General features: G+C 37.8%; 1 protein-coding gene across 1 annotated transcript in view; it reads left to right on the top strand.

Annotated features, from left to right (window-relative positions):
* Positions 1-247: 247 nt before the first annotated feature.
* PITPNM3 (PITPNM family member 3) overlaps positions 248-13,395 on the top strand; it is a 438,571-nt gene continuing 425,423 nt past the window's right edge. Inside the window, exon 1 of the mRNA XM_075196781.1 lies at positions 248-397. Within this exon, the coding sequence (XP_075052882.1) occupies positions 376-397 (22 nt within the window). The 5' untranslated portion in view covers positions 248-375. The remainder of the gene's footprint in view (positions 398-13,395) is intronic.

The raw sequence follows: 13,395 nt of genomic DNA, 5'->3' as shown, positions 1-13,395 counted from the left end.
AAAAGACGTTGGTTTGCAGGAATCTCCTGCTAGACCCTCGTGTCCTTGTTCTAGTGCAATCAATTTAAAAGCATTTATAAGCATTTTAACTGTTAATAATATAAAAAAAACTATGTTTATGTACATGTCTAGTATACAGGGATAAAGCTTGTGAGGGATTTTCATCCTGTCAGAGCCACTAGAGGCAGGCAAGCTAAATAAATGTCCGTGCACGAATAAAGAAAGGGGGGCGGATTAGAATAAAGCACATAGCAGCTTTCACTGCTATGAAATTTCAACCAGAGATCAGCAGCAGGAAAGAAATACTCAGCGCTTGTTGGCAGCCTGCAGACACTGGTCACCTGGAATAGCAGACTTGCACTTGTATGCGCGCAAATGGCTCGGGCTCCACAAACAGGTAAGAAAGATCTAAAAGCAGGCGCACGGTCTGCTGCTTGTTTGACGGTTTTGGTCGCAGTTGGAGGGAATAAGATGTGACATTGGTAGATAACTGGCATGGCAGAAACAGTAACTGCAGTTTAACCCAAGATAGCCTGTTCCTCTTAGTTCTCATCAGCTTGCATAGTAGCTGCCACCTCTGCGCCTTTAGAGTCCATCACTGTTTGTGGGACATTGCTGCTGGGTGAAGGCAAAGTCACTGGTAATATGAATGGAATTTAACTAATGTGTTGGAATGCAGAACATAAGCCTGTTGCTGTTGATTGGCAGATTATCTCTCTTGTCCCACCTGGTTTCCCCACTTCCTCGATCTGCAGAGCTGCCGATGACTCCAGCTGAACTAGAGTGAGCTCACTCCTCTGGGTCTCAGAAGAAGGATTTGGAATGATATACTGAATTTTGAAAAATGATTGTCACATTGCCCCACCCCATCTGAGCTGCTCACTACACCTTCCTGGCTTTGTGGTTATTATGTCCTTAATGATTGATAGGTCACTGGTGATTTAGATTAGGAGAGGTTTTTCAGTTTTTATCATTTTTTTTAATATTTTTAATTTTGTAATTTTCATGTGTTATTTAAACATTGGAATGTGATGTATTATTATTAATACCTCTCACAAATGAACCAACTTTCTGAAGTGTTTTTTGTGATGGGGATAAATTATGTACTGTATTCTTTATTATGCACATCCCTGCCTGTGTACAGATGAATTTGTGTGACTTTTTATGCTATTTGTGCTTTAATGATGAATCATTCAAACACTGAACTCAAATAATAGATAAGTTTGTTGGTGACCTCTGTATTCTGTGTGTGTAATGATATCTAGTCTTTACCTGGGTTAGATATTGTAGAGGTAAATTACTTAAGTTTTCCTCACCCAATCACTTTAATAAAAAAAAAAACCCTCAACAATATATTTGTAATATTTTTCCCCGAACTTAAGAATGTAAAAACAGATTTATCAAGCTAGAGAAAAACATACTCCTTTAGTAAATTTCCCCCAGTGGTTCCCTATCTGACAAGACTAGAATACAGTAGTATGTTAAGATTTATAAAGTACATGACCTTTGCAGCTGAAGAACCTCTTTGAAGGTGGAGCCTTTAATTAATGTTATGTTCTTAAAACTTTGCTGATATGACCTACAGAACATTTGTTTTTAATGTGTTCTAAAGCATTGTTCTCAGTCTGTGGTTTTATCTGTAACCATAAATGATGACATAACTAGAACTCTGACATCCAGAAATTTGCAGTGCCTCCCCCATAGTTCCTATATGGGCACATAATGGCATAGGTCAGTCTTTTGTTTCACTATATAGCATGGCTTATTACAGCATCAGCCGTACATGGGCTGAGATTGTGAATTGGTCTGTAGTGTTAGTGTCCTATCCAATTATCCTAGTTGGTCGTTTTTATTGTTTATAGCCTGATGCAGCAGTAACAGGTGCTGAACTGATGCTCAAGTCTAGAATTGTTTTCCAGTTGCATAATTACAAATAAGGACAGAAAAACAGTGTTTCAATATAAGAAACACACTCAGACATTAGAAAAAAATTGGCAGTTTAAAATAACTGACAACCAAGAGTTTATTTTCAAATAATTTCCCCCTGCTGGATTATATATTTTTCTCTCTAGCAATATCTACTATCCATTGAAACATTTGTTTTGATTTTTTTTTAGACAACAAATATTTGGGGATGAAAACCCAACTAGGTTATATTAAGGATTACATTTACAGCATATAATATAATAGCATATATGCAGCTAGAGGGGGAGAAGCTGGGATAATGAGGTTTTTCAATGTGGACATTGCTTTCAATTTGTCCCATTCTGTGTATCTAACACTCATTGTGATTGTGTCTCTCTGTCTGTCACTCATTGTGATTGTGTCTCTCTGTCTGTCACTCATGGTGACTCTGAATGTCTGTCCTGTCAGTCTCAGATCGCTCTTCACACCCTGCAGGAAATGGTTTGCTGCAGGGATCACCTCTAAAAGAAAAAAAAGAGACATTCTTTCCACTCCTTTTCAATCATTTATTTCTGGTCATTATTCTTCTAGGGTAGAGTGTCAACATATCTAGTCTGGTGTAATAATACACATTGAATGTGAAATTCTAGATTGAGACAATGTGCCCCAGGTGTTGCAAATGTATGTCATCTGTACTGTAAATTAACAGGAGCTGTCACTTGCTTTCAAAAAAAAAAAAAAAACTGTTGCCATGCTCTTCAGTGGTCTGCAGCAAGTCTTCAGTGTGCTGACAACTATTTTCTTTGGTGTATTTGGTAATTAGCTAGTTGTTCTTTGTGTCAGGTTTCCATAGGCTTTCTTTAATATTCTTAATTACCTCCTCAGTACCATAATCGTAAAAAATAAATAAAACCCTTTTAACTGCATTGTGAGCATGGTCTATCAATACTGCGCCACTTCATAATTATGTATACATCAAAGGGATCAGAACAATGGTCTAATCAATCAGCAGCGGTGCATTGCTGGGAGCGCAGCAATTTGCCCTCGATTAGAGTCAGCAGTCTATCCAATGCAAATCTATGCAACACCTCCCCGTACTGAATGCTTACAGGAACAATCTGCTCTCTCCTTGCTGAAGACTTACTGAATTAAATGTCTCTGCAGCCAAATCTAACCTTGATCTGGGGAAAAATAGTTTACAACATAAATTGTTAAGTTCGGCTGATATATGATATTATGACAGAACCTTAGACACAATTCTAAAACTACAAGACTACATCTATGTTAAAGCATTGAAGAAGACCTTAACCCAAATTTATATCTGTGTATTAAACCCTCATCCCCATCTAGTAGAACTGCTGGGTACTATTACTGGGACACTGGCCATTCAGGAGCATTCCATCCCTGAAGTCAATTGATGTTCCAGGGCTTTTAGCTTGGAGTTGGAGACGAAACACCTGCATATGAAGGTTGTCAGTTCAACTACCTTGTTTTATCAACACCTAGCAACTAGAGTTTATATTGAACTGGAGTTTATATTCAAGCTTAATGCTGGAGCATGAATGCACTTCAGGAGCCATCAAGAGTGACTGTATCCGAAATGGTTAAGTTCCTATGGGTTTGCTAGATGAGGAAAGAGGATTTTAATGCATAAATAATAAGTTTGGCGAAGTCCTTTAAATGTCGGGGGCAGAAATGTCCTAAAATGATGTAAAGACTATAGGCAAAAGTTATTTTGGAAGTTTTCCTTTTGATCTTACGTGAACAAGCTGAGTTCCTGTTCCTTCAACCTATCAACTCTACTGATTGTAGCTTCCAAACATCAGAGGCTGGAATATTTTCAAAATATTTTTGTCTGTTGCAGTGGGTCATCAGCACATGATTGGACCGCAGGTGCAGCCATCCAATCAGATGCACCCAATGCCTAAAAAATAACACATTTGTTAGGCTCTAACTTGGCAATGATGACCATGACGGGGCTGTTCTATTTGGGAATGGGTGGCTTTGTGTTACCACAATTCACTGGTGTGGACATCACCTTTAGTACAATGTTAACTTATAAAATATGTACTTGATGGTTTAAATATATGCATTTGATATCATATGGTGATGATAATTCACATTTGCTAAATAATACCGATTATATTATAGTTGTCCTAAATACTTTCAACTTAGTTACTGTATTTGTATGTTACTTAAGTGCATTGTATACAAATTTTTCCAAGTTCAACACCTAGCTCAAAGTGTCTCCTGCTTATCCAGAAGTTTCATCTGCTTATGTTGATTTATACTGTATATGTTTTGACAACATGTGCAATCATAGGAATTCTATACATTCCATACATGTTTATTATATTATTATCTAAATACATTGTTTAGATTGTCATACACAATCTTATGGGGTATTTTAGTGTTAGAAGTTTGTTTGCATTGTTATATGGCTGCCACATGTCATACAAAATACACAACAAGGTGTGGTAGGAGAAATGTCACTCATTGCGGAAGTACAATTACTGTTGTCATTGATAAGTATTGACATTGTGTGTTTCTCTCCTTTATATAGTCCCAGGTGTTTGGACCTCTGTACTTAGATTGGTTGAGTTTGTTTTTTTCTTGTTGTCTAAACAAAAGATAAACTTGCCTGATTTTCCATTGTGATTGCATGTTCCAGCTTGTCAGTTATGGGATGGGTGTGAAGTTGTGTTTTACATTTATTTTATTTTGCCTTACAGCATTATTGAACATTTGATGATATTGTATGACTCATCCACATAACTTCACATTAAGCAGCCCCTATTGTTTTAGCTTAGACCGACCAATAAAATTAGGAAGGATCTACTGTATTAGAGGGGCTCAGCTCGCATTCTTAATACCAACATTAAAAATATTTGTATTTTATAAAATGTATTCATTTATGTTTTATTTAGTCATTAAGGCCATTAAGAACAAAACAGTGATTACTTGCCAAATTATTCTTGGAGCAGGAAGAACCAAACAATAAGCATTCCAAGAAAAATAAGAGCCGTCTTTAAAAAAAAGGAAAGGAAAGGAAGTAGGGGAGGGCACCCGCAAATCTTAAAATGAAAGGATTGAAGAAAGGAAAAAGCTAGCTTGCTTGTTAATAAAATAGTAGTATACTAATATACTAGAGCATTTTTCATTAGTCCAAGTTATTTTAGTATTAAGCAGTGTAATATTAATTAGGGTAACAGAGACTCGGCAACAGCCAATCTGGCAGCCAAGAAAATCTACAAAAATACTTTATGGGTATGTTTAGGTACCTGTGTCACAGTTTTATAAAGCAGGGTGTCCCATGGACACTTGGGTGGTTCCATCTGGATATGCAAAACATTATCTATAAATGCTGGTCCAAAACATGTTGATATTGGGACACAAAGCATTCATTTAAATTCAAAAGTGCTTGCTTCTGATTTTCTGGAACAAAACATTATAATATAAGCTTGAAAAAGTTTGTGTACTTTAGTCCACCTATACTGTCTTGCTCCATAGCATTTTTTGCTGCTGGCTGGTAACCCCCTTCCCCCTTTCCTGTTTTCCTGTATGGATTTAGCTTTACCTGGTATCATGAGCATATGTTAGATAAACCGAAGTTGTTCATCTTTTCCTTCTATTCAGAATTAATGCACATGTACTCCCCTGTCCTTCAATGGCACTGAGCTCTGGAGACCCTCCTACCTGCCACTTATGTCTAGTTCAGTCCTCTATTCCCAGGATATAGTGGGTGGTCCTGATAGGATGATGATGATGATAATATGTGCCCATCACATGCAGGTTTAGTATCTATTGAGAGTTGGATGTGGAGTGGACACGTGCATGGTAGTGCAGCACAATTGCAACTGGCAAAATGATTGGGCACCAGACCATATCTCTTATGAAATAAAGCTGCACAGCACTTAGTTGCATGAATGACAGTTACATTACTTCTAATGATGGCCTCAGAACTGGCAGTCTCTTATCTTGACATTGTCACTCTTCCTTTAACTCTTTCAGTCTCAGTGTTATCAGGTTCTTTCCTCTTGTTCTGTTTTTACCTCAGCATTGGATGTCTCTTACTTTTAGCTCTTCTGCCATCTGCTCCACCTATTAATCTTGGGTGGACAGGTCTAGAGCAGGCATCATCTCTCCTGCATGTTTAACTCACTTATAAGACAGCTTTCTCTACTGGGAAATCCATGTCCTGACCTTTCCTCATGCCTCTTTGGAGGTCCCTTGGTTGGAACAAGTAGGACAGCTCCTGTCCTTACAACTGGACTACACCTAGGTTTTACCTGGATGGTGGACAATTTGTGAGGAACTTGTGGAAGCCAAAAACTGTCCACAAGCTCATCAGAGCTAAAGATGTTATGGAGTCTGTTCCAGGGCTCCCTGCTGCTACAGCAAAACATGTGTGGGAGAATGGTGCCTCTAAGAGGCTGACTAATAGACAGAAAGACATTGCATGGATGGCTATCCAGGGGGGTTTGCCTCTCCAGGCATTCATGGAACCTGTGCAGATATGTTCACTGCCCCTTTTGTATCACCCACTGCACAGACACTGTTGGATGCCTTGGAACATGAACATAAGGACAGTGTGCCCAGGACTTGCCTTTCATACCATTTGGTATTTTATGGATTATTTCCTGGGTTCCACACTATTGGGGCAATCCAGGAGGCCTGGCTCCTTATGAACTGCTTTAAGGACGCTATATAGCTTGCCAGGAATTGTCTCATTTTGATAAGGTAGAAGATGACCATCCAGGACTATCGCAGGCTGATCCGCAGACTGCTAAGAGACTTTAATACCATTGAGAGTTCTGAAGAAGAGGAAAATGATTTTGTCTTCCTCTTCTCCTTCTACCCCATGTGTCTGTTTTTCAGTAAAGCTTTGGGCTTGTGTTTCCCTCTCCAACCCATTCCCCATCACTGTTTGAAGTTTTGTTGAAATGTCTTTCCTTTAATTTATGCACCCACCCCTATATATGTGTGTGTCTCTCAATAAATCTTCGTGTTTATGATCTCCCTCCCCTACCCCTGCCACCTACCTTCCCCTCACAACCATTGTTTATTTGAAACTGTTATGTTGTTTAAGTTTTGCATGGTTAGAGCAGTACTTGATGTATAGTGTAGGATTTCATATCTTGTACCTTATTGTACTAAAAAGTATGTTTGATGATATTTTGTCCTTACAGCTGCGTTACTACACAGTACAATTGAATGTAATGTATTATATTTTTTTATACATTTTATACAAAATAAAGATACTTTTTTCATTCAAAAAATAAGACAGCTTGCATGAACCATTGAACTCTCAGTCCTACACATAGCAGTATTACCCACTCCATTCTGCATATCAATGGCTTCCGGAACCTCCGTCTCGGAACTCAGGCTTTCACTCTCGAATACATCACTCATTATAGCAGTGTTTGCTAACCAGTGACACTCCAGCATACCCTTCCAGCAATAAGCTGCTATATGCATGCTGGGACTTGTAGTTTCACAACACCTGGAGTGTCACAGGTTAACCAACACTGCACTACAGCTAAGTCCTGGATTCTACCCCTTGATACTCATGCTGGCATGTACTTATCATTTTGTGACTGTCACTATAATTCTGACAGCTGGCTTTGCAATGGAAGGACTCTAAGGGATAGATTTACTAAGCTGCGGGTTTGAAAAAGTGGGGATGTTGCCTATAGCAACCAATCAGATTCTAGCTTTCATTTATTTAGTACTTTATACAAAATGACAGCTAGACTCTGATTGGTTGCTATAGGCAACATCTCCACTTTTCAAACAGCAACTTAGTAAATCTAGCCCTAATACTGAATCAAAGGTTGAGCCCAAGGTAAGGGGTGAGCCCTGAAGGTGAGGTAGGAGGAACACTTGGAATTCCAACTAAGATTTTTTTTAGCCACCAAAGCGGACAATTGAACTCTCTGGTCCCACCACTACAATGCTGGCCTGTGACAGATGTAGTTCCATTCATGCCACATCTCTTAAGCATATCCATCCAAAGGGGATGTTACATCCCACCATGCCATTAAGCTAATGAACTATGGCTACTCCCTGGTTGCCATTATTCTAATTTTCCCTTCAAAGAACACAAACACACACACAATGATGATGCATGTCACATGTTGAATGATTAATAAATACACCCTAGCAGCATAAAACTATAAAACAGGTTTCAACACACATAAGATATTTTCCCTACAGTAATTTCCCAAATATGTATATATTTTTACAGACTTTATTACAAATGCTGCAAGCCTCTGGATCCAAAGCTTCAGAGCTTATGAACAGAAGGTTCTTTGCTCATGTAGTTTAATGCATAATTAACAAATGAACCTACCCATGCCTGCCTAACCCCCCCATTCTTCAGAAGAGATTGGTGGCTCTCAATGGGCCCACCTTTAAAACTAGTGTCTCCAATACCAAGAACTTCAAATGCAATGTCTTAAGAAGCCTATTGCTATAATTGTATTAGTGAGGCTTATAGATCCTAGTCCCATATGTTCCGGGATAATATTCAGAATATCCTACTTGATCCATAGTGAACTTTCTTGCCTCCTTGGTATGTCTGTGCCTGCTGGGCGCTGCTTCCAATCCGGTGGTAATCTCCCATTCTCCAACATATGATTGATCACTCTCACCAGCTTATCACGGTTGACTTTGACCTCATTGAATGCCTACTCTGGTGCAGCTCCTGCACTTTAAATTTTCTTAGCATACATCACAAATTCTTCTCTTGTCTGGAGAATTAAAAAAGCTTTTTGAATATGTGCATTGAGACAAAAACATTTTATTAACTAAGTTGCAAATGTCCAGTAGAAGGAATATTTATTAAAATAACTTTTGGTGTCTCCAGCTAACATTCACTGGTGAAGGAAATAGGTCGCTTGTATGAGTTGATTGTCATATTCAGGGGTGTTTTGCCTGCACTGACAGCTATACATTCCACAATATAACGCTTTGACAGTGAGTCATGTCACTCAAATATAAGTTTATGTATCACAGAATAAATTACATATATTCATATATTTGATTGGAATGAAAAGAAATGAAAATTGGGGTGCAAGATACACAAGAAGACATTGAACCACTGCACTCACCAAATACATTATTAATACTATTATAGTTACTTTACGTTATATTGTGTATGAACATTTATACTGTATTAAAAACAGGGAACATGAGTTCCATATATTGCAATACATGTTAACCTGTCTTCCATTTGTGGATAGTCTTACACTACATATAGGGGCAGGTTCCAGAAGAGCTGTAAGACACTAAGGGCTAGATGTACTAAGCTGCGGGTTTGAAAAAGTGGGGATGTTGCCTATAGCAACCAATCAGATTCTAGCTTTCATTCATTTAGTGCTTTCTACAAAATGACAGCTAGAATCTGATTGGTTGCTATAGGCAACATCCCCACTTTTTCAAACCCGCAGCTTAGTAAATCTAGCCCTCAGCGGCAATTTTTTTTTTACTGAAAGTACCGGTTACTTTTGCTCATGCCTCATAGAGGTGCGAGCAAAAGTGAGCGCTACTTTTTACCGTATAAATGGTGAAAATACGCGATGTGTCTCGAGACATTGTGGCTAATTGAATCTGCCCCAGAAATGAGAATTCAATATTGATTTCAACATGATCAATGCTATGCTTTTTTAACTGTGTTTGAGTCTTACTTGCACACAGTATTTAAAACACATACATACACCCTTTTTAGTTTACACCTAATATGGAGATTCACTGTACATTTCATTTGACCAATCCAGATTTCTATAGTGGGGAATGAATCTTTAATAGCTTTGTTTGTATCTTTTGGAGTCCCGATACTATTTGTCTTTTGTTCTGTACTGTTCTGCCGGGTGGGGTACCTTTTTACGATGCCCATCTCACCGACACCAGATACGCCGACAGGAATACACCGAATGCCGCTGCCTGTACAATGTTATTTAGAAATCCTAATACATTGTACAGGTGGCGCCTCCTTAAAATACCAGCTTAAGAACAGCAAACATAATGTGCGGCATGAAAGTGACGTCACCCTTACTTGTCGGCTTCTTCATACGTCGCCATGGCTTCCAGTTACTGTTTAAAGCTGTCAGTATTTCCAGTGCGCCAAGGAATACACCTTTGGTGTATTCCTGTTGGCGTATCTGGTATCGGCGAGATGGTCATCGTTTTAATGACTACCACTGGTTTTCCCTGTATGGTCCACTGCCTGCATTCTGTACGGCGCTGCAGAAATCTTATGGCGCCCTATAAATAAAGGATAATAATAATAATGAAAAAATGAATGCTTAGCCTCATTTAGATGTGCACCAGTCATCCAATAAGAGACCACAACTATTTAGTCCATTCCAGAGAGTTTAATCTCTTACCTCATAAAATCCTCTTCACCTCGGGATGGAAAATAAACATGGTCTGGCACAGATTGTAATGTAATTGCAACATGATAGGAGAAGCAAGTAAAGGTGTAGCTGGTGGTGGAGGGGGTGATAGAGTCTCCCAATGTGGAGAACACCTTTTAAGTACACACACAAAAAAATAACATTACTTTAAAATATAAAAAAAAAAAATTCTCAGTCTTTCCCAATCATTAACAAAACTACTGGGAAACAAAAAAATGTGTTAACAGCCACTAAACAAAACTTTAGATATATTTTTGTATCTGCTTCCATTGAATTTATAATCATTGTTACTTTATCTGTGTTTTCTATATTTGTGATTTTCTCATTTTCAAGTTAAACAATATGAGAATTGGACAATTACCATCTGACACATCTGACTATGTGCCCTTAAGTGGCGCTCACATCTCCAACCAAGTGACAATTGTGTGGCAATGACAGAGATGACATTATCTTGTAAGAGAGATGGAATATGATGTTGTCTAAAAGAGTCAGTTTACTAGATAAGACACAAGCTACAGGACACTATCAAAATCACCAGTACTAACATAATGTAAATAGGTAAGTTTATCCCTTAATTTACAAAAAGCAAAAGGTCCGTTTAAAGTATACAAAAATCAGGACCAGCTTTCAGTCATCTGTCAGTCTGCAAAAATACTCAATTAAAAACTAAAATAAAAAAAACATAATAAAAGCATGGTCAGAATGTAATGTTTTACTCTCAATTTCTAAAGGTATTTTTTGACCTTGGTACTCTCATTATATAGATGAGCATCTGATTGACAGAAACATCTTGGGCTAGATTTACTAAGCTGCGGGTTTGAAAAAGTGGGGATGTTGCCAATAGCAACCAATCAGATTCTAACTGTCATTTTGTAGAAAGCACTAAATGAATGAAAGCTAGAATCTGATTGGTTGCTATAGGCAACATCCCCACTTTTTCAAACCCGCAGCTTAGTAAATCTAGCCCCTTGACTTTTTTCATTAGATGGCCTACACATATGTATATATATCATCTTTTATTTGTAAGGCGCCGCAGATCCTGCAGTGCTGGCTAATCTTATTTATGCAACTGAAACCTCTATTTTCATTGTTGTTCTTTTGTTTATTGGCGGTTTTAAATTGGGTCTTATCTGTTGTCTGGTAGTACTAACTTATATCAGTATATAATAATTATAAATGTTATCATACATTAAATAGTATATACAGGTAAACAGATTTCAGCTTTTTGAAAAATATAATCTATATTTACCATTTTAAAATAAATGAATTAAAAATATCCAGAACACAGAACATCCTTTCCTGTGTCTGGTATTTAATTAAGGTAAACTACCAATAATGCTAAATGAGTTAAACAGGACTCAGACACTCTTGCGTAAGCTTCTCTTAGGAACCACATATATGTCAAGAGGAACCCAGGATAGATTTTAAAGCTCTGTGCAATTTAATAAGCCTCCAATTGGAATAAGTTGGTGGAAACCTCTTATACTGATCTACAGGGGTCTAAGTGAAAATTTAGAAGTGTCAGTGCGGAAAATGTAAGTGAATAGCATTTGATAGTTTTACAATCAAAGTAGTAGGACAAATGGCGGTATGGTATACCACCTTATACCAGCCCACTTCAACCACTGTTGATCTAGGAGTACCTTCGATAGTAGGGTACACACTCTTGGGGTACTCTTAGCGAAAGGACTGCTTGTTAGACAGTGAGACAATGGAGAGACCAGCCCATGCATTAGTTTCAGAGATAGGCTAGCAGGCAAACTATAATGCAATATATATATATAGTAAAAGGTTTATTGCACCATAATATAATTATTAAACCACACTCCTGAGAAGGTAAACACCTCCTTTATAGAATAAAGTTGAAAGCCAATTCCACAGGAAAAGCATGCAAGAGAGCAGGTGGTGTAATTTCTAGGACTGTCTGTTCTGCAGAGTATAAAATAACTGGACCTAATACATTAAGGAAAGTAAGGCAAAAAAAGGAGTACATTTTCTTTTCGACAAAACCAGGGCCATCTTAACAACATTATGGGCCCCCGGGCAAAGCAGTGCACCGGGGCCTCTAGATATAGATATAGATATATAGATGGATACAGATATAGATATAGAGATATAGATATATAGATGTACTTGCTCAGTGACCCTTGTAGGTTTTTTTGCAGGTTTTTTTCTTTTGCAGGATTATTTATTCTCATTAAGAGCCATGCCTATGGGGCCCCCTTGCCCGTGGGGCCCCCGGGCAGCTGCCCATCGTGCCCAATGGAAAAGATGGCCCTGGACAAAACCATGTTACAAAGCAAGGCATGCAAATTAGTTTATTATTTTGCACATAGATATATACTGTCTATTTTTTCATGTACCACACAAATACTTGATGGCTTTATTTTTACACTGAAATTTAAAGTTGATCTAGAACATGCTCTACCCCAATTTTAAATCTGTCCTCACATTTTAAATTTATCCCCCTGTCCAAATCAACATGGTTTTGCCAAGGTTCAAAGTTAATCAATTTTTTTGCTTTCCTTTCCTTAATGAATCAGGCCCACTGTCTTTAGTTAGTGCTGCCAAAATCCTTCACCAGTTAGTTTAGATGTTCTTGCAAGCTGATATCTACCAATCCTTCTAAGGGCAATACCAGGATTTTTATGTCATAAAAAACCAAGTGTATAGTTTTTTTTCCCAAAAGAAGTACTTTAAGAGGCTTCAATCTACTGCTCATATAATTTTACTGTCTTGTGAGGGAAAATAAACTCTACAGATGTTTGTGGTTTTCTTTATGTGAAACTGTAAACTTTATTTATTAATACAAATAGTTATTTTTGTGAATGGCCAGGCTTTTACTCATTGCAACGCTATTCAAAGGAATTTAATTGAAGCTTGTTCAATCCAGTGCAATAAAGCACTTTTTAACTCCTTTGCCCGGTGAGTCAAACATTGCAGTTTTTATCAGTTGTTTTCTATTCTAGAAATACAAAGCAAATACAATGCTGTACAACCCCTGAATACTTTTAAATATTGAACAATCCTTGAAAGCAAAACATAAACAGTGTTTTATAAAAAAAAAAATAAT

The sequence above is a fragment of the Mixophyes fleayi genome, chromosome 2 (genome assembly GCF_038048845.1).
Source record: "Mixophyes fleayi isolate aMixFle1 chromosome 2, aMixFle1.hap1, whole genome shotgun sequence".
In the NCBI taxonomy this organism is placed as follows: Eukaryota; Metazoa; Chordata; class Amphibia; order Anura; family Limnodynastidae; genus Mixophyes; species Mixophyes fleayi.
Note: the sequence above shows the minus strand (reverse complement) of the source record. Positions and strands in the feature narration are given on the sequence as shown.